Genomic DNA, 22002 nt, shown 5'->3' with positions numbered 1-22002 from the left:
GGGAGCGTCCGCGAGCATGTTCACCAGTTCCGCGTACCAAGGATGTCTCGGCCAATCTGGCACCACTAGAATAACTGGTACGCCTTCCGATCTTATCTTTTTGACCACTTGTGGGATCAAGGCAAGAGGCGGAAACAGATAAGGAAGTCGGAACTGGGACCACGGAATTACTAGGGCGTCGCAAGTGACGGTTAGAGGGTCCCTGGACCTGGCTACGAAGCGCAGAACTTTGTGGTTCATCCGAGATGCCATGAGATCGATATCCGGTGAGCCCCAGCGCTGGCATATCTGATCGAAGACTGTGGGATGAAGAGCCCATTCGCCTGACGCTAGACCTTGACTCAAAGTCGGCTGCCCAATTTTCCACCCCTGGAATGTGAACGGCTGAGATTGCCAGAACGTAACATTCCGCCCAGCGCAGTATCTTGGCCACTTCTGACATTACTTGCTTTCTGCGAGTGCCCCCCTGGTGGTTTATGTATGCCGCAGCCGTGGCGTTGTCCGACTGAATGCGGACTGGCTTGCCGACGAGGAGAGGCTGCCAGCGAAGAAGGGCCAGGAAGATTGCTTTGATCTCCAGAAGATTGATAGGCAGAAAAGACTCCTGTGGATTCAAGCAGCCTTGGGCCGCTTTCTGATGGAACACCGCTCCCCAGCCTAGAAGGCTGGCATCGGAGGTGATGACTTGCCACTGAAGCGGAAGGAAAGACCTCCCTTGTAGAACTGACGCTGGCATTGCCCACCAAGTCAGGGATTGCCTCACAGAGAGGGAGGAGAATGGGACGGTCCAAGGACAGCGTGGACTTGTCCCAGGCTGAAAGAAGGCATATCTGGAGGGGATGAAGATGAAAGTGTGCAAAGGGCACTGCTTCCATGGAAGCTACCATCTTCCCCAGAACCTTCATGCAGGACCGAAGGGGGATGGGCGCTGGCCGTTTGAGGATTTTGATTCCCTTGGAAAGAGCTGTAAATTTTTCCCTCGGGAGAAACACACGGTCCAGGTTAGTGTCGAATTCCATGCCCAGAAAAGTCAGACGCTGCGTGGGGATCAGAATGGACTTCTCCTTGTTGACTAGCCATCCGAGACGGCAGAGAGTGTCCAGGGTTATCTGAAGACTCTGAAGGTAGTCTTGGCGGGACGAGCCCTTGATCAAGAGATCATCCAGATAAGGGATGATGAGGATCCCCCTGGGGCGAAGGATGGCCATGACTGTCGCCATCACCTTCGTGAAAACACGGGGAGCGGAGGCTAGGCCGAAGGGGAGAGCCGTGAACTGGTAGTGATTTTCCTGAATCGCAAACCGAAGATATTTCTGATATTGCAAACAAACAGGTATGTGCAGATAGGCATTCCATATGTCCACCGAGCAGAGGAATTCTCCGGGTTCCATTGAGGCTCTCACCGACCGAAGGGACTCCATTTTGAAATGAAGAATCTTCATGTGGCGATTGAGCAATTTGAGGTCCAGGATTGGGCGAAGGGAACCGTCTTTCTTCGGGACTACGAAGAGATTTGAGTAGAACCCTGAAACCCGTTCGTTTGGGGGGACGGGAACAACCACTCCGGCGGAAAGGGAGGAAATGGCCTGAAGAAACCCTGGAATCAGGGACCGCTGTCTCGGGGGTCGAGACAGTAAAAACCGTCTGTTTGGGAGGTAAGCAAATTCGATCTTGTAACCGGATGCAACGATTTTTCTGACCCAAGAGTAGTCGACAGCGGACAGCCAAGCATCGGCGAAAAGGGAAAGTCTGCCTCCCACCCTGGAAGAACTTCCAGGTGGGGGTGACCCATCACTTGGAGGAAAACCTGCCGGAACTGGCGCCTGAAGACCTCTAGATCTCCAGCGGAGAGCGGGCTTGCAAGAAGGTTTTTTTTTTTCTCTTCCTGCTCCCTAGTGGTGGAAGAGCGATCTTGCGGAGCAGATCTTTCCGTGGAAGAGAAGGGACGAAAAAACCTGAACGGCCGAAAACCCTTTCTGTTAAAAAAGCGTTTTGGTCGAGACTGGGGGAGAGAAGTGCTTTTACCGCCAGTGGCATCGGAGATTATCTGATCCAGCTTGGCTCCAAAGAGCCTAGAGCCATGGAATGGCAGATTAGTAAGCGACTTTATTGAAGTAGTATCCTCATTCCACGACTTTAGCCAAAGGACTCGGCGTATAGCGACTACGTTGCTGTAAGCCATAGCTACGCACCCGGGCGAGTCCAAGGAGGCGGCCAAAAGGTATTTACCCGCATGGTTAATCTGATCTGCCAGATCTGCTAACTTGTCTTGAGAAGCTGTCGCTAAGATGTCCTTGCGAAGAATTTTAGCCAAGCGGAAATGACTTTCACCACCCAGGCGGATGCGAAAATAGGACAGAGGGAGGCGCCGGATGCCTCAAAGATTGACTTAGCCAGAGATTCAATCTGCCTGTCAGTAGGATCTTTAAGCGATGCCCCATCTGGAGGGGATAGAACCGTTTTTGAGGCTATCCGTGACACTGGGGGATCCACCTCGGTAGTCTTGGTCCACTTTGTGAGCAGGTCCGCATCAAAGGGATACAGGACGTCTAAATACCTGCGGCCTGAGTAACGTAGCTCAGGGCGCTCCCAGTGTTTGGACAAGGTAGTCTCGAACTCTTTGTGATTGGGAAAAGTTCGAGATGGGGGCCTTGCTCGTTTAAAGAGCACAGAGCCTTCCTGAGGGCGAGCTTTGTCTTGCTTAATTTTAAGGGTTTGGAAGATAACCGAATGAGACTATCGACCATGTCCCGTGTTTTAGATGCGTTGTCGGCGTCTGAACTAGACCCCGATTGGGAGTCATCGCCTAGAACTCCTGCCCGATCTTTCTCTCTGAAGGCCGCGGTCAGGTGCGGACGACTCACCTTGAGAGGCGGTCGGTGCGCAGGTGGCTGTGGCTAGCTGAGGCAATCGTTCTAAGACCTGGACCAGAGACTGAGAAACTTTAGTCAAGTCAGCGACCGACTGAGACATTACCACGGTCCACTCTGGTGGAGGTGGAGTATCCTCATCCCGGGACTCGGTGTGCTCCTGAGAGGCAGACATAATGGAAGGTCTGCAGGACGGACAGAAGGGGGATGACTGACATGAAGCCCACTTCTTATTACAGCACGCACAAGCGTAGTGGGTAGCTGTGGGCCTGAAGCTGAGACCCCTTGAAGGGTTGGGCCTAAGTAACCTGCGCTGAATGGCCAGACGAGTTAGGGGGAAAAAATGCGGAGAGGAGCTAATTTGAGCCGCAGAGCCTACCGAGATTCAGTGTCATGTCGGACGCTGTTCACACCACAGCATCCGGCAGGCAGAGGTAGTTCCACCTCCAGCCACTATAGCCTCAGTGGCGCCGGCCTGATCTTCAGGCTCTCGGGGGTTAATCCTGCTGGAGACCAGGTTGGATGGTTAGTCACGCCCACGGTCTTTAAATAGTCATGCTGGCCTATGGGCGTCGCCGATTATAGCTTGTGTTTCATACCAAGTGGTTCCGGTCTGGAGTGGAGGTGTTCAAGAGAGAGAGATTCATATCTGGTGTCGTATGATCCGTCGTTATCCTTTCTCCTTCCCATATTTGTGTTTAGTTGTGCCCTGTTCACATTACTGTTTATTCCTGTGTGTGTGCGGCGCAGTGCAGTTTAAGTTCTCCCTGTCTGTCATTATTTGTGTGGGAGCTTTGGTGGTGACTTCTCACTGGGTGGAGGGTGGAGGGTTAAGTGCAGGGCTGAGCAGGAGATAAGGAAAGGTCGGAGGCTCAGGCATTTGCACCTTCAGCAAAAACCCTGGGTTGAGGGTCAGACAGGGTTTCCCCTAGTAAAGGGACACCACAGGGGCCCCGGGTATTTCAGCCTTAGTTGAACTAAGCCCCCGTGACATTATAATCGGCCCACATTTTTTCAGGAGTCCATGGATCCCATGGATTCCATAACCCGCCAGTTGGCGGCGCTGTCCATACAGGTCTCCGAGTTGAATGGGGCAGTTCAGCAGCAGGGCCTGGTAGTAGCAAAGGTGCAAACGGCATCTGCAGGTATCGGTGCAGAGCCGAAGTTTCCGCTGCCAGAACGATTTTCAGGCGATCGCAGCAAATTTGTCGTATTTCGGGAGGCCTGCAAATTATACTTCCGCATGCGGCCAATATCCTCAGGTAATGAGGCCCAGCGAGTAGGGCTGGTGTTGTCATTACTGAGTGGTGACCCCCAAGCATGGGCATTTTCCTTACCACCTGACTCTGCTACATTTCATTCGGTCGATAATGTTTTTTCTGCCCTCGGGCTCATTTACGATGACCCTGACCGACTGGCTCTAGCGGAATCTAAAATCCGCGCCCTCCGCCAGGGGGAGCGCTTGGCAGAAGACTATTGTTCGGAATTTCGCCGCTGGGCTGTAGACACACAGTGGAATGACCCAGCACTGCGGAGCCAGTTTATTCATGGGGTATCAGGGAGGGTGAAACAAGCCCTCCTGATGTATGAGACTCCGGCATCATTGGAGTCTGCCATGAGTTTGGTGATACGTATTGATCGCCGTTTTCGTCAGGGGGCACAGGAGACGCTACCTCTGGGGGAAAACAGAGGTGCAGGTGTGGTTGAAGTAGATGAGTCCCCTGAACCTATGCAGATTGCTGGCGTGGCACAGGTTCAGCCTCGCGCTCCGGGAGTCCGGAAGTCCGGAGCATGTTTCTACTGTGGTAAAGGTGGTCATTATGTTAACGTTTGCCCGGTACTACCTAAGAGGGTCACACCGGCGGAAAACTGTTAAGCTCAGAGGGTATGGAGGAGACCCAACTGAGCGTATGCATATCCTCCACGATGGTATCTCAATGTATGCTCCCTGCCAAGGTTATTGTCGCCGGCAGAGAGCTACCTATATCAGTGTTTGTGGATAGCGGTTCCGCCACCAATCTCATAGATGAGGAGTTTGCACACACCGCCGGGTTTAAGATTGAAAAACTTCCTCACCCCATACAGGTGGTGACCATTAATGCTGTTCCCCTCCCTCAAGGGGAGATTACTGAGTTTGTGGCAGAGGTGAAACTCCACATTGGGGTCCTACATTCTGAGTCGGTTACATGTAGGGTCCTCCGTAATCTCCCAGCTCAAATGGTCCTGGGTTTTCCATGGCTGTCCAGGCACAACCCGGTAATTGATTGGAAAACTCAGGACATAGTACAATGGAGTGGTTTCTGCCAAGACAATTGCTTGGCCACATGTGTGTCCGCCGTGACGCCCAGCCTGCCGGAGGCTTTGCAGGATTTCGCGGATGTTTTCTCGGAGAAGGGTTGCTCAGAACTGCCTCCACATAGAGCCTATGACTGTGCTATTAGGCTAAAACCCGGGGCCAAATTACCTAAGGCCAGGATGTTTAATATTTCTGGCCCTGAGAGACAAGCTCTGAAAGACTACATCGCGGAGAGTCTGAGCAAAGGTCACATCCGGCCTTCGTCCTCGCCTGTAGCCGCGGGGTTTTTCTTCATTAAGAAGAAAGATGGGGGGTTACGCCCGTGTCTGGATTTCCGAGAGTTAAACCAGATTACTATCCGTGATCCCTACCCAATGCCGTTGATCCCGGATTTGTTCAACCAGGTAGGGGGGGCAAAATGGTTTTCCAAGCTGGACCTCAGGGGGGCGTATAACCTCATAAGGGTCCGTCAGGGGGATGAGTGGAAGACGGCGTTTAACACTCCTGAGGGTCATTTTGAGAGTCTGGTTATGCCGTTTGGGTTGACCACCGCGCCTGCCGTTTTCCAACATTTTATTAATGATGTCTTTGCTCATGTCCTGGGGAGATTTGTGATTGTATACCTGGATGATATCCTCATTTATTCCAGCGATTGGGACACTCATTTGCAGCATGTTAGGCAGGTGTTACAGTTGCTCCGGGAGAACCAGCTCTATGCTAAGCTGGAAAAATGTTTATTTTTTGTCCAGGAGTTGCCCTTTTTGGGATATATTGTGTCCGCAGCTGGTTTTAAAATGGACACCGCTAAGGTGCAAGCGGTGTTGCAATGGGAGAGGCCGGAGAGTCTGAAAGCACTCCAGCGGTTCCTGGGGTTTGCGAATTATTATAGGAAATTTATAAAACACTTTTCGACTGTCGCCAAACCGCTCACGGACATGACAAAAAAGGGTGCCGATCTGGCGAACTGGCCTGAGGTGGCTATACGTGCATTTGAGCGTCTGAAGAATAGTTTTGCTTCAGCCCCCATTCTGGTGCAACCAGACGTGTCTAAACCTTTTGTGGTAGAGGTTGATGCGTCGGAGGTGGGAGTGGGGGCAGTACTGTCTCAAGGCTCGTCCTTGAGCGAGATGCATCCATGCGCCTACTTCTCCAAGAAGTTGTCGCCGGCCGAACGGAATTATGATATCGGCAACAGGGAGTTGTTGGCCATCAAGCTGGCTTTTGAGGAATGGCGACACTTCTTGGAGGGGGCGGCTCACCAGGTCACAGTTATCACCGACCATAAGAATCTGCTCTACCTGGAGTCGGCCAAGCGTCTGTCTCCTAGGCAGGCTCGCTGGGCATTGTTTTTTACTCGTTTCAATTTTCTTGTGACGTACCGTCCCGGGGCTAAAAACACCAAGGCGGATGCTTTGTCTAGGTGTTTTCCGGGGGGAGAACCTCGGGAAGAGCCGGTACCCATCCTCCAGAAAGGGGTAGTGGTCTCGGCTCTCACGACTGAGGTAGAGGCGGAGATTGCCGAGGCCCAAGAGGAGGTACCACCAGGACTTCCCGCCAACAAATCATTTGTACCCCTGCATCTTCGGCCTAAGGTGTTGAAGGAACACCACGATTCGGTACTGGCTGGTCACCCAGGGGTGAAGGGCACCTTAGAGCTGGTATCGCGTCGTTTCTGGTGGCCCAAAATCCGGCAGGACGTGGTCTCGTACGTGGCAGCTTGCATCACGTGCGCTAGGGCTAAGTCACCCCGAACCCGTCCTGCTGGCACGCTACAGCCTCTGGGGGTACCCAATAGGCCATGGACAGAAATCTCCATGGATTTTATCACTGACTTGCCAGCCTCGGCAGGGAACACGGTCATCCTGGTGGTGGTTGACCGTTTTTCAAAGATGGCGCATTTTGTGGCGTTGTCTTCTTTGCCCAATGCTAAGACGTTGGCTCAGGTATTTGTGAAGGAGGTGGTCAGACTCCACGGAGTACCGTCTGACATAGTATCTGATAGGGGTACGCAATTTGTGGCGAGGTTTTGGAAAGCTTTTTGCTCAAGGTTGGGGATCAAGTTGTCACATTCATCGGCGTTTCATCCACAGTCTAATGGACAAACTGAGCGCATGAACCAAAATCTTGAACAGTATTTACGATGCTTTGTGTCCGACAACCAGGAGGAGTGGTCTACTTTCCTTCCTCTGGCCGAATTCGCATTAAATAATCACCGCCAAGAGAGTCATCAGGAGAGTCTCCATTCTTTTGTGTGTACGGTCAACATCCTCAGTTTTGTACCTTACGTCAGGGTGACTCCGGGGGTGTCCCGGAGGAGGATCAGCTAGGAGCCCAATTGTCATCAGTCTGGAGGCGGGTGAAACAGCGTTTGTTGAGCATGAGTGCCAGGTACAAACGGGTGGCTGACAGTAGACGCGTGCCAGGTCCGGACCTGTGTGTGGGTGAATGGGTGTGGTTAGCTACGAAGAACATAAAACTCAAAATCCCTTCTTTAAAACTGGGTCCAAGGTTTATTGGGCCTTTTAGGATTTCTGCCATCATTAACCCAGTGGCTTATCGGTTGGAACTTCCCGCAGTGTACAAGATACACAACGTGTTTCACAGGGCTTTATTGAAAAAGGTGGTAGGCTCTGTGGACACAACGCCGATGCCACCTCCAGTCATGGTGGATGGCGAGTTAGAGTTCGAGGTCGCCAAGGTAGTGGACTCTCGAGTAGTACGCCGTACTCTTCAGTATTTGGTGCACTGGCGGGGGTATGGTCCAGAGGAGAGGTCTTGGGTTCCAGCCTCAGACATACATGCGGATCGGCTGGTCAGTTCTTTTCACCGTCGTCATCCGGACAAGCCGGGTCCTATGAGTCTTGAGGGCCCTGGGGTCCCTCGTAGAAGACGGGGTACTGTCATGTCGGACGCTGTTCACACCACAGCATCCGGCAGGCAGAGGTAGTTCCACCTCCAGCCACTATAGCCTCAGTGGCGCCGGCCTGATCTTCAGGCTCTCGGGGGTTAATCCTGCTGGAGACCAGGTTGGATGGTTAGTCACGCCCACGGTCTTTAAATAGTCATGCTGGCCTATGGGCGTCGCCGATTATAGCTTGTGTTTCATACCAAGTGGTTCCGGTCTGGAGTGGAGGTGTTCAAGAGAGAGAGATTCATATCTGGTGTCGTATGATCCGTCGTTATCCTTTCTCCTTCCCATATTTGTGTTTAGTTGTGCCCTGTTCACATTACTGTTTATTCCTGTGTGTGTGCGGCGCAGTGCAGTTTAAGTTCTCCCTGTCTGTCATTATTTGTGTGGGAGCTTTGGTGGTGACTTCTCACTGGGTGGAGGGTGGAGGGTTAAGTGCAGGGCTGAGCAGGAGATAAGGAAAGGTCGGAGGCTCAGGCATTTGCACCTTCAGCAAAAACCCTGGGTTGAGGGTCAGACAGGGTTTCCCCTAGTAAAGGGACACCACAGGGGCCCCGGGTATTTCAGCCTTAGTTGAACTAAGCCCCCGTGACATTCAGGCGAGCAGAGAAAGCCGACGTGTCCCCCACGCAACACAGGAAGAGAAAAGACGACCAGGAACTACTGTATAAAGGAAGCGGCGGGCGGAGCTTAGTAGCAGAGCCGCGATTGGATAAGGGCAGCAAGGAGGGCGTGGGGAGAAGGGGGCTGGCTAGGCAAAAGAGAAAGGAGCCCTGTGATAGGATAGGAAAGGCGCGCAGGAAAGCGCGCTCAGGATAAGAAAACGCGCTGAAAACAGCTGAAACGAAAGTGAAAGTGAAACTGATGCCGCCGCAGCCCAGTGCCTGATAACTACTCGGGACAATAAAAAACGCCGATATTACGGTACAATGCCCGCAGATTCCCTTGAAATCCCTGCCCAGGCTGTGAATTGTTCTGTGCCCCCCTGAATATAGATAGGAAGGCGCGCGGCTGATGAGAGCGGTGCGCGGCAGGCAGGGGAGAGAGGTGGGAGATTCAAACAGGGAAGCCTGTAGCTGTTACTGCCGATGGGATTCTCTGGTAACACTGCGGGGCTGGAGGGATCGTACAGGCACTTACCTGACGTCCCTGAAGAGGATGATCACAGGGGCCCACGAGCATAAGGCAAGCCGCTGGGAAATGTCCTCTGTACCCGCATCCTGCAGAAGACGGCGTTAACCTCTTGTTGGATGAGGAGGATGCACTACTTGCGATCGCCGTCTTCCTCTCAGCCCTGTCCCGAGAGAGGGGTGAGGAGGGGGATTTGGCAAGGACCAGCCACCTGTCCACATCCCATAGCACCAGAAGGTGATAGGGAAAAAGTCCTGCCAGCGTACTGAGAGTTGCGATGTGGGGTACGCCACACTGCTCGCTCAGCCGCCTGATATGGGAAAGCAGGGTGAAACTTACACCCTGTTTACCGACTTGAATCTGAAAGACAAAAGACAAAGAATTAAAAACGTTCCACTAGAAAACCTAAGGGAAAAAAGTTAACTGCGGATCTGGGGAGATCCCGGTCCGCCTCCTACAGACACTAAGCACAAACTGAGGTGCTTGGTGCCTGTCGGTGGGTGTATACTGCCGGGGAGGAGCTAATTTTCTTGTTTTGCATAGTGTCAGCCTCCTAGCAGCAGCAGCATACACCCATGGTAATCTGTGTCCCCCAATAAGGCGATAAAGTAAATATTTTTTGCATCGATTTATACTGAGAGCTATAACTTTAATTTTCCGGTGATGAAGTTATATGGCAGCTTGTTTTTTGCAAGACAAGATGAATTTTTCAGCGGTACCATGTTTATTTCCGTCTTTTTGATTGCGCGTTATTCCACTTTTTGTTCGGCGGTATGGTGATAAAGCATTGTTTTTCTGCCCTTTTTTTTAAATGGTGTTCATTAAAGGGGTTAACTAGTGGGACAGCTTTATAGGTCGGGTCGTTACGGACGCGGCAATACTAATTATGTGTACTTTTAGATTGTTTTATTCAAATATTGATTTATTGGTGGAATATTTAATTTATTTTTTTTTATATTTTTACGATTATTTAAAAAAAAAAAAAATTACTTCATTCTATGTTTTACACTATGTCCCATATGGGACACTAATTTTGTGCAGGCTGATCGCTTATATGGCATGCAGATTTGCATGAAATATAAGCTGTCAGCTCTGTAGTGATTTGTCACTAACCTGAGAGACTTCCTGACATGCACTGCGCATGACAGGAAGTCAATGAGCTCTGGTAACTCGGATGACGACAGAGTTACCATGGGAGCGATCAGGACCCCGCGTCATGCTGTGGGGTCTCCGATCCAAAGGCAGAGGGGCTGTCACAGATGTTTGATAGCACTGTTATGGGGGTTAAAGTGCCGGGTGTCAGCTGTGAGAATCAGCTGACACCCGGCAGCGATCAACCGCGCTCCCCCCCCCCCCCCCCCCCCCGCCAGTGAGGGAAGCTGATCGCGTATGAAGTACTATTTCGTCAATAGTCATAGGGGCCCAGGGCATATGGACAGAATAGTATGTCAAAGGTCAGAAAGGGGTTAATAGAAGCTCAAAAGTGCAATAAAAATGTAATGTAATACTGTACCTTGGGTTTTTGTTTTATATTAAAAAGAATATTAGGAAGGAGAGATTCAGGCTCCAGAATGCAGTACAATGTAACAACTCCAGCAAGGAAAGACCAGAAGATCATAAGAATATGGAGGTATCTGAAAAAAGAGAGAAAACGTGGTGACCTAATGCAATAAAAAAAGCATAAAGGCTAGCTACTATACTAAACAAAACACTAATTACTACAAGCGGTCTAGTAATTTTTTTTCCTATCCATGCACCCTGACCAGTGTCTCTGCATTTCTTTTATAACTGGTGCACTTTCTTCCATGTAGTACATAACGAAGGCAACAGGCCAAAACGCGCGTTGGGGAGGGCGTCTATTCTAGGAGCCCAGGAGCAGTATACTTTGTAAGTCACTTCCTGCATTCTCACTTTATTTTTTACTTATGTTGCACTGTCATTGCTTCCTGGTCTTCTGACCTGCAAATTACATAGTGACACGTTCCGTGTCCTCCATCACTATTGCTTTGTCTGTTTGGCATACCAATTTAGTGACACCGCACTTTTTTTGCCTCATGATGCACTTTTTCATGTGATGCACACTATTTATATTTTTTTGAATCACACTGATGTTGTTTTAAATTTACTCTTAAAACACTATTTTATATGAATAATAATATTTATTAGTACTATTATTGGTACGGCATGCCTCACATCTGGATAGTAATTGCATAGATAGATATAGTATAAAAAGAGGAAACAGCACAGTACTTCGCTTCAGGTGCAAGGCCCCAGGCAGAAAGTCCCGTTCTCAGCCACAATTTCCAATATTCATTCCAAATAAAGGCAGCATTCCATAATAACGTCTCAAGTGGTAGTAAGTTTTTATTCAGCCCACATATCAAGGCAACGTTTCGGCTCAACTGAGCCTTAGGCTTGAGAAAATGTAAATAAAGTCCGTGGAGCCTCATTTAAGAGTCTCAAACACGGGACTAGCCAGATCTTCCTCCAGGGAAGGAACCAGCCAAGGGGTGGCTCCTTTCGGAAACCACCATTACCACCATATTAAGTGGCCCTTTAAGTCAATATCCAGCTCTTTACGAGTTTACAGATATGACAAGGGAAACACCAAGGCCAGGTATCCATCCACAGACAGCTGTTTCGGGGTGTTGCCCCTCATCAGTGTGGAGTAGGATTCTGGCTAGGTGGGAGCAATGCCTAGTAGACCAACATCACGAAACAATCCATGACCTCAGAGAGACCAGTCAAAGAAAACACTGATTGAGCGCCTTTGCCGGCTGCCGCAGTGTTTTCTTTGACTGGTCTCCCTGAGGTCAGTGATTGTTTCGGGATGTTAGGCTTGAGAAAGGCTCAGTTGAGCCTAAACGTTGCCTTGATATGTGGGCTGAATAAAAACTCACTACCACTTGAGAAGTTATTATGGAGTGCTGCCTTTATTTGGAATGAATATATATATAACATAATTTTTTATCTCATACATGGTTGTGTTGTGTTGTGTTATTTTAAACTTGGTATCTTAATAAAATATATATTCTTATAATCTGGGACTTATGGTCGATTTTTGTTCTTTTATTGTGTTGTTCCATGTAATGCAGCATCCTCTAGGTTATATTGATCCTTCATCTTGATTCCTAGTGTTCACCCTAGAGTGGCACATAAGCACTTTATACTCATCTTTATTGTAGTTTGTTTTATTTATTCTTTTTATCACTATCTATTTACATATTATCCTGTCTGTGTCATTACATCGGCACTAATTGTGTTTTGTAGTGGTTATGCCCTCGGCTGGCTGCTCATGTACACTGTGCGGCCTTCCTCTGGACATCTCTCACTAAAGTCACTTAATATAATTGCAACATATAACACTTTATATTTATCCCTATTGCTGCTTGTCCCCACCTTGATATTTCTGTCACATATACATTATATATATATACACACACACACAGTATATCTCACACCGTGTGTGTCCTTCCTATCGCCGATAGTCCCTTAGAGTGGTTATGCTTCTGGCCGATTTCTGTTACAATATGCGACCATTTTACACTATACATCTCCCACAGAAGTCACTAGGGCACATCTCTCTCCTTTAACCCTTTCCCCCCCACCATTTTTTTTTTCTCATCTTAGACTAGTTTCAGACTTGCATTCTCGGGCACAGCACAGTGCCGCCGCTTAGCTCCGCCCACGGCCGCGCCCCCTCCGGTCAGACACTGTGCGTTTTTGTGCGCTCGGCGCAGCGCCAAAAGGGCACAAGTGCCGGCAAAATCATACCAGCGCACGGTCAGCGTACCCAACGTTAAATATTGGGTACGCTGATAGCATGCAGCGTCATGCGATCCTAGGAGGAGCTGACCGGAGGAGGCGCGGCCGTGGACGGAGCTAAGCGGTGGCCCTGCGCCCAAGAACGCTATTCTGAAAGTAGCCTTATTTTTATTTATTATTTTTCAATCACTTCACGTTCAATTATCTTGACTACTTAAAAATATGTTTCTAATATAAACATGAGGTTTATGTGTTGTTTAATTCTATATATGTCAACTATTTGTAATGTTTATTTTATTTACCCGCTCTTAATATGTTGCAGATAAATTTTGATTTTGGAATATTCCGGTTTAGGACAAACATAATAATTTACTCTCTTTACCCTCACAGCATGCTGCTACTCCTAACAGCAATTGCTATACATGCAGCGAGAAGGAACCACGGCGCTTGTGTGTCTGCCTGGATTAGGATTATTAGAAGCGACACTACCCTGTGTCCAGGAAGTGACGTATTGGAACCCTTCACTCCGGTCACACGATGGCGCACTGTCACAGCATGCTATTGTTGCCATGGTACCCAGGACGCCTCTTCCTCTCAATCACAGGACGCCAACACTTGTACCAATAGCAACGTGGCGAAAAGACATCCGCAAGTAACTTTGTTTTACTTCCTGTCAGCGGGCCCATGTGACCGCATCACTTAGATTACGACATCAACAGTCCAGCACATGATGGCACCAAGGAGCAGGTTTATAGGAGACACCTGATTCAAAGTAAGCCTATTGGCTATCTCTAATATAAAGACGTATCTGGCCAGTACCCGACCACCCCTGGACGAAGCATTTCTCAGGGTACTTTCAGACTTCAGTTTTTAAGCATCAGGCGCGATGCGGCGAAAAATGTAAAAGCCGGATCCGGCGCCGGTTGCCACCGGATACGGCTTTTTTCCCATAGACTTGCGTTATCGCCGCATTGCGCCTGATGGCCATGCGGCGTGTCCGGCTTTTGCCGGATTCGGCAAAAAATGCCTGTCCGGCGTCTGCAGAAAACATTCCCTGCAACGTTTTTTGACAGCGCCGGACCGCTTTTTTCCACTGAGCATGCCCGAAGACTCTCTCGCCCTCTCCCTCTCCTGCACCGTCTCCAGCCTCAACAGATGATCCGGCGGGCTGCGGCTTCTACCGGATCAGGTTTGACAACTTTTCACCGCAGCCCGCCGGATTTAAAAAACTGAAGTCTGAAAGTAGCCTAAGCGAAATCCGCGTTGGGTGTGGTGGGTCCCCGTCTACTTATCCCTCCTTTTGTTCTTATGTTACAATTATTGTGCTGCATTGTCCCATAACCTTGGTACACTATATGCACATCTGTGACTATGCTACTACATTATAGGGCTTTATGCAATAATTATGTTACTCTCTAAAACTGTCCATACTATTCAATCTTTTTTCAATCTTGATTGTTATGTTAATGTGAATATTGGACTAATTGTACTTACATCGTATCATTATTATCAGACAATGGCTACACATATATGCATGTTCTTAAGCTGTATTTTCCTGCTCCACCTGTTTTCCTTGCTCTCTTCTTCTCTTGGTACAGGTGTAAGTCATGCTCAGTATGGGTGTAATGCTAAAGACCAGGGCATAAAAGGCTGTATTTTTGTCTCACAATGGCTTCATTGTAATTGTGAGAAACATGAGAAAAAACGCAGATGCACTCATGTCCTAACCATCACCAAGATAACAGTGTGGATATGTCATGCATTTTGGTTATAATATTTTCAATAATTATATAGGTTTCCAGGATAAGAAAAAAGTTGCTTTTTTTTTCTATATATAGTGACTCACTTCATGCAGCCAAACAGTCTCACGTCACTGCTACAACAGTATAGTATAATCTATGTTATGGTTACTGGAGAAGCTTCCAGTCGTCTCTTTTTCTATTGGGCACAAGGTTCCTACAGATTCTTCATGTGGCTCGCCAACTCTCTCTCAGAGCAGAGTGTGGCTTTCTAGGTCAGAGAGCTTGCAGACCACAGCGCTATACTGTCACACACGAAAAGACGCTTTTTATTGCAACATTTTTGCATCGCTATATTTTGAGAGCTATAATTTTATTTATGCTGACAGTCATGTGAGGTCTTGTTTTCTGCGGGACGAGTTGATGTTTTTTATTGGTACTGTTTTCGGTCACAACATTTTTTGTTCATTTTACATTCCTATTTTTGAGAGGCAGAATGAACAAAAACCAGCAATTCATGAATATTTTTTTTTTCGATCTGCATGTGGTATAGTTGATAAGGCAGTTTTATTCTTCGGGTCAGTACGATTACAGCGATACCATATTTATACTTTTTTTAATACTTTGGCGCTTTTACATAGTAAAAACAATTTTATAGAAAAAATAAATTATTTTTGCGTCGCTGTAATCTAAGCGCTACAACTTATTTAATTTTTCCACTGATGGCGAAGTATGGTGGATGTTTTTTGCAGAACAAGATGTTCTTTTCAGCCGAACCATTTTTATTTACATTCACTTTTTTTTACAGCGTTTTATTACACTTTTTGTTCGGCGATATGATGAAAAAGAATGCTGTTTTGCCCCTTTTTTTTATTTTTTTGCTCAATAATGGGACCGTTTTAAGTGGCAGGTCGTCCCGAATGCAGCAATACCAAATGTGTACTTTTTTTTGTTTGTTTTTTTTTACATAAAAAATAGAAATTTATCAGTACTATATTTTTTTTTTTTTTTTTTTTAAATATTTTCAGATTTTTTACAAAAATATCTTTACATTATTCTAAAACTGAGAGTCTTAGTATGTGTTTTCCTTGCAATCAATCACGAAGCATCTTTCATTTCAACAGAGCTGTTCAAAAGTAAGCTGAGCTGTGATTGGTTGCTATGAGCAAGTTTTCCCACTTGACAACACCTCAGCAGACACTGACATGGTGGGAGAAATCTAGCATCCCTGGGAACATAAGCTCCCAGCCATTGTCTGCCCACCAAAGAGGAGCACAGAGCACATGACAGAAATTAATCCCCCCCCCTTCTGTGCCCATATACACATCCTCCATCATATAGGTACATATTCCCTCTTAAAGGGATCATTGCTATGGAAGTCAGAGCAAATCCATCCAGCGCTTTGGCTTTGACCCCAGGCCTCTCTTAAAGGGATCTCCGGTATGGAAGTTAGGACAGCTCCACTCAGCTCTGTGGTTCTGACCCCAGTTTCTCTTAAAGGGATCATTGGTATGGAATTTAGGGAAAATCCACTCTGTGCTTTGGTACTGACCTCAGGCCTGTCTTAAAGGGATCTCCGGTATGGAAGTCAGGGCAATTGCCTTCAAATTATCTGGTACTGACCCCAGGGATCTATTAAAGTGATCATTGGTATGCAAGTCAGGGCAAATCCTGTATTCTGGATCTCCTGTATTGAAGTTAGGGCAAATCCCTCAGCGCTCTGAATCTGACCCCAGGGTTCTATTAAAGTGATCATTGGTATGCAAGTCAGGACAAATCCACTCAGCGCTCTGGTTCTGATCCCAGGCTCTCTTAAAGGGATCCCCGGTATGGATGGGAGAGCAAATCCACTCTGTGCTTTCGTAATGACTCCAGGCCTCTCTTAAAAGGATCTCCGGTATGGAAGTTATGGTAAATCCCTCAGCGCTCTGATTCTCATCCCAGGCTTCTATTAAAGAGATCATTGGTATGAAAGTCAGGCAAATCCACTCAGCGCTTTGGTTCTGACACCAGGCCTCTCTTAAAGGGATCCCCAGTATGGAAGTTAGGGCAATTCCACTCAGCACTCTGGCTCTGACCCCAGGCTCTCAAAGGGATAGCCGGTAGGGAAGTCAGGGCAATTGCCTTCAAATGCTCTGGTACTGACCCCAGGCTCTCTTAAAGGGATCTCCTGTACAGAAGTTAGGGCAAATCTCTCAGCGCTCTGATTCTGACCCCAGGGTTCTATTAAAGGGATCATTGGTATGGAAGTCAGGGCAAATCCACTCAGCGCTCTGGTTCTGACACCAGGCCTCTCTTAAAGGGATCCCCAGTATGGAAGTTAGGATCATTCCCCTTAGCACTCTGGTTCTGACTCCAGGCTGACGGAATAATGTGGGATATTAGTCCGGTGGCTCTGGCTGACGGGATGATGTGGGATATTAGGGGTAGTGTTATGATGAGTCACCGGAGGAAAAAACAAAATACCAGCTAAGTCCAGAAAAACCAGAGAGGTTGGCAGCTATCGGATTGCAGACCCCTGAACCTATCCACAACAACTAGCAGTAGCCGTGGGGGGTTCCTACGGTGCCCTAGACCCCTCGATCACAGCCGGAGAGCTACATAGCCTAAAGACAGAAAAGGGGAAAAAACTAAACTGCCCCAGAGCAGACCCCAAAGCAATAGGCAGCCCCCAACATATAATGACGGTGAAGCAAGATGAAAACACTAACACAGATAGAAAGATAGGTTTAGCAAATGATGGGGCCCAAGCTAACTACATAGGACAGGATAGGAAAGCTGCTGTCTGCCATCCGCAAAAACCCTATCAAAATGAGCCAACCGACTGATAGGAAAAACAGGCCCTGAAGTCGCTAGGCTTCAAAAGACTATATCAGCACTCAGGTATATTCTGAAGACAGAGCAAAAGATCAACAGATCAGAGACAAAAATGGAATTCAGCTCACCCCCGGCCAGGGATGGCAGAACTCCCAAAAAACAAGGCAAAACAAAACTGAAGAGTACAAAGCAGAGCAGAAAAACTTAGCTTTGAGACGCAGGAATCAGACTAGTCTCCAAGAGGCCATTCCTGATATGTCTGTGTTCAGACCTGGTTGGCCTTCAATCTGCACTTGCTTCATCTGGCTTCATGGGAGCGATCCAGTAATGTTCAGGTACAGATTGCACTTGATGTGGTCATGCTCTAAATGTATTTAGGAGGCCGTAATGGCACAGCATTTATTAAAAATATATAGAGTAGGACCCCCCATATGAGATTGCCTTGGCGCGGCGGCTCAATTGAATTGATCAATTTTTTTGCTAAATATCTCATTTTTGAATACGGCTAGACATTATGTGCATATGCACTCCAATTTATGCGTTCCAACCTTAAGCAGTGCTGGCTTCCCCCTCTATTTTCTAGTCTCCAAGAATCCAGCAGGAAAATCGCCAGCCAGGAAGAAGGGCGTCGGCAGCCTTATATCCAGTCCTCAATTCCAGCCACCCAGTTTTCATCTAGCTGCCCAGGTGTTTGGTAATCAGTCTCACTACCTTCCTTCACCAGAGGAGGGAGTTCATCAGACCTCAATGGTGAAGGGAAAAATGAACTCACAACAGGGTAGTAGTCTGGTGGCTCTGGCTGACGGGACGATGTGGGATATTAGAGGTAGTAGTCCGGTGGCTCTGGCTGACAAGATGATGTGGGATATTAGTGGTAGTTGTCCGGTGGTTATAGCTGATGGGACGATGTGGGATATTAGGGGTAGTAGTCCGGTGGCTCTGGTTGACGAGATGATGTGGGATATTAGGAGTAGTAGTCCGGTGGCTCTGGCTGACGGGACGATGAGGGATATTAGGAGTAGTCCGGTGGTTATGGCTGATGGGACGATGTGGGATATTAGAGGTAGTAGTCCAGTGGCTCTGGCTGACGGGATGATGTGGGATATTAGTGGTAGTTGTCCGGTGGCTCTGTCTGACGGGATGATGTGGGATATTAGGGGTAGTAGTCCAGTGGCTCTGGCTGAAGGGATAATGTGGGATACTAGGGGTAGTAGTCCGGTGTCTCTGGCTGACGGGACGATGTGAGATATTAAGAGTAGTAGTCTGGTGGCTCTGCCTGATGGGATGATGTGGGATATTAGGGGTTGTTGTCCGGTAGCTCTGGCTGACGGGATGATGTGGGATATTAGGGGTTGTTGTCCGGTAGCTCTGGCTGACGGGATGATGTGGGATATTATAGTGAATGTGGCTATGCAGAATTGGTGGGGCTCTACACTCATGCATACACATTATATATATATATATATATTCATTATAATTTGTCACTAACTAACCGTAGAAGCGGTCCTAACTTCCATACTGGAGATCCCTTTAAGAGAGGCTTGGGGTCAAAACCAAAGCGCTGGATGGATTTGCTCTGACTTCCATACCAATGATCCCTTTAAGAGGGAAGATGTACCCATATGATGGAGGATGTGTGATGTGTATATGGGCACAGGAGGGGGGGATTCATTTCTGTCATGTGCTCTGTGCTCCTTTCTGTGGGGCAGACAATGGCTGGGAGCTTATGTTCCCAGGGATGCCAGATTTCTCCCACCCAGTCAATGTATGCTGAGGTGTTGTCAAGTGGGAAAACTTGCTCATAGCAACCAGTCACAGCTCAGCTTCCTTTAACCAGCTCTGATGAAATGAGAGATGCTTAGTGATTGGTTGCGAGGAAAACTGTTGCTCATAGAAACCAATCATAGCTCAGCTTCTTTTGAACAGCTCTGTTGAAATGAAAAATGCTTTGTGATTGGTTGGTGATACACACACATTCAGTTTTATATATAGAGGTGTGTGTGGTGGGCACTGTGGGGTCATTATAGTGTGTGCGGTGGGCACTGTGGGGTCATTATAGTGTGCGCGGTGAGGTCATTATAGTGTGCGCGGTGAGGTCATTATAGTGTGCGCGGTGGGGTCATTATAGTGTGCGCGGTGGGCACCATGGGGTCATTATAGTGTGCGCGGTGGGCACCGTGGGGTCATTATAGTGTGCGCGGTGGGCACCGTGGGGTCATTATAGTGTGCGCGGTGGGCACCGTGGGGTCATTATAGTGTGCGCGGTGGGCACCGTGGGGTCATTATAGTGTGCGCGGTGGGCACCGTGAGGTCATTATAGTGTGCGCGGTGGGCACCGTGAGGTCATTATAGTGTGCGCCGTGGGGTCATTATAGTGGGCGCCGTGGGGTCATTATAGTGTGCGCCGTGGGGTCATTATAGTGGGCGCCGTGGGGTCATTATAGTGGGCGCCGTGGGGTCATTATAGTGGGCGCCGTGGGGTCATTATAGTGGGCGCCGTGGGGTCATTATAGTGGGCGCCGTGGGGTCATTATAGTGGGCGCCGTGGGGTCATTATAGTGGGCGCCGTGGGGTCATTATAGTGGGCGCCGTGGGCACCGTGGGGTCATTATAGTGTGCGCGGTGGGCACCGTGGGGTCATTATAGTGTGCGCGGTGGGCACCGTGGGGTCATTATAGTGTGCGCGGTGGGCACCGTGGGGTCATTATAGTGTGCGCGGTGGGCACCGTGGGGTCATTATAGTGTGCGCGGTGGGCACCGTGGGGTCACTATAGTGTGCGCGGTGGGCACCGTGGGGTCATTATAGTGTGCGCGGTGGGCGCTGTGGAGACATTATAGTGTGCGGTGGGCACCGTGGGGTCACTATAGTGTGGGCGGTGGGCGCTGTGGAGACATTATAGTGTGCGGTGGGCACCGTGGGGTCACTATAGTGTGGGCGGTGGGCGCTGTGGAGACATTATAGTGTGCGGTGGGCACCGTGGGGTCACTATAGTGTGGGCGGTGGGCGCCGTGGAGACATTATAGTGTGCGCGGTGGGCACCGTGGGGTCATTATAGTGTGCGCGGTGGGCACCGTGGGGTCATTATAGTGTGCGCGGTGGGCACCGTGGGGTCATTATAGTGTGCGCGGTGGGCACCGTGGGGTCATTATAGTGTGCGCGGTGGGCACCGTGGGGTCATTATAGTGTGCGCGGTGGGCACCGTGGGGTCATTATAGTGTGCGCGGTGGGCACCGTGGGGTCATTATAGTGTGCGCGGTGGGCACCGTGGGGTCATTATAGTGTGCGCGGTGGGCACCGTGGGGTCATTATAGTGTGCGCAGTGGGCACCGTGGGGTCACTATAGTGTGCGCGGTGGGCACCGTGGGGTCATTATAGTGTGCGCGGTGGGCGCTGTGGAGACATTATAGTGTGCGGTGGGCACCGTGGGGTCACTATAGTGTGGGCGGTGGGCGCTGTGGAGACATTATAGTGTGCGGTGGGCACCGTGGGGTCACTATAGTGTGGGCGGTGGGCGCTGTGGAGACATTATAGTGTGCGGTGGGCACCGTGGGGTCATTATAGTGTGCGCGGTCAGCACCGCGGTCATACACATACAGCAGCACAGATGGGGCCAGACATCGGGTGCGCGTTACCTGAGCAGCAGGACGGTGGACAATGAAAGGCCGAGAAGGATAAAGCAGAGCAGGGGATACTGCCGGCATATGTCCCGCACTGTGCCGGTCCGCAGCCGCTGCCTCATATGCAGCCACATCCTCCAGGCCGCGGGCACAGGCTGCTCCCGGCTCCCGTCTACTTCCTGGAACATGACAACTGCGTCACCGCTTAGGCCCCGCCCCTCCAATACCCTGGTACAGAACTGGCGGAGTTGTCAGCTCAGCAGTGAGTGCAGTCGGGGCATAGCCTCAGCCCTAAGTGCAGGGAGAGCAGAGGATGTGAGTGCAGTCAGGGTAAAGCCTCAGCCATCAGAGCGCAGGTAGAGCAGAGGATGTGTGTGTGCAGTCAGGGCATAGCCTCAGCCCTCAGTGCAGGTAGAGCAGAGGATGCGTGTGCAGTCAGGGCATAGCCTCAGCCCTCAGTGCGCAGGGAGAGCAGTGGATGTGTGTGTGTGCAGTCAGGGCATAGCCTCAGCCCTAAGTGCAGGGAGAGCAGAGGATGTGTGTGCAGTCAGGGCATAGCCTCAGCCCTCAGTGCAGGGAGAGCAGAGGATGTGAGTGCAGTCAGGGCATAGCCTCAGCCCTCAGTGCAGGGAGAGCAGAGGATGTGTGTGCAGTCAGGGCATAGCCTCAGCCCTCAGTGCGCAGGGAGAGCAGTGGATGTGTGTGTGTGCAGTCAGGGCATAGCCTCAGCCCTCAGTGCAGGGAGAGCAGAGGATGTGAGTGCAGTCAGGGCATAGCCTCAGCCCTCAGAGCGCAGGTAGAGCAGAGGATGTGTGTGTGCAGTCAGGGCATAGCCTCAGCCCTCAGTGCAGGGAGAGC

At 49.5% G+C, this 22002-nt stretch overlaps 1 protein-coding gene across 2 annotated transcripts in view; it reads right to left on the bottom strand.

The window, feature by feature from the left end:
• Window positions 1–21350, bottom strand: part of SNX14 (sorting nexin 14) — a 159322-nt gene extending 137972 nt beyond the window's left edge. The window contains exons 1-2 of one of the 2 annotated variants that reach the window (XM_073589635.1): window positions 21160–21350; window positions 10719–10839 (exon numbers count right to left, since the gene is read on the bottom strand). In XM_073589635.1, coding sequence (XP_073445736.1) covers window positions 10719–10839; window positions 21160–21332 — 294 coding nt within the window. In that variant the 5' untranslated portion in view covers window positions 21333–21350. The remainder of the gene's footprint in view (window positions 1–10718; window positions 10840–21159) is intronic. The other variant, XM_073589636.1, reaches the window with a different exon arrangement.
• Between the last annotated feature and the right edge of the window lie 652 nt (window positions 21351–22002).

Source organism: Dendrobates tinctorius, unplaced genomic scaffold (genome assembly GCF_039654945.1).
Source record: "Dendrobates tinctorius isolate UK_male_01 unplaced genomic scaffold, ASM3965494v1 ptg000111l, whole genome shotgun sequence".
Lineage (NCBI taxonomy): Eukaryota > Metazoa > Chordata > Amphibia > Anura > Dendrobatidae > Dendrobates > Dendrobates tinctorius.
The sequence above is the reverse complement of the archived record's forward strand: the minus strand, read 5'-3'. Positions and strand labels throughout refer to the sequence as shown.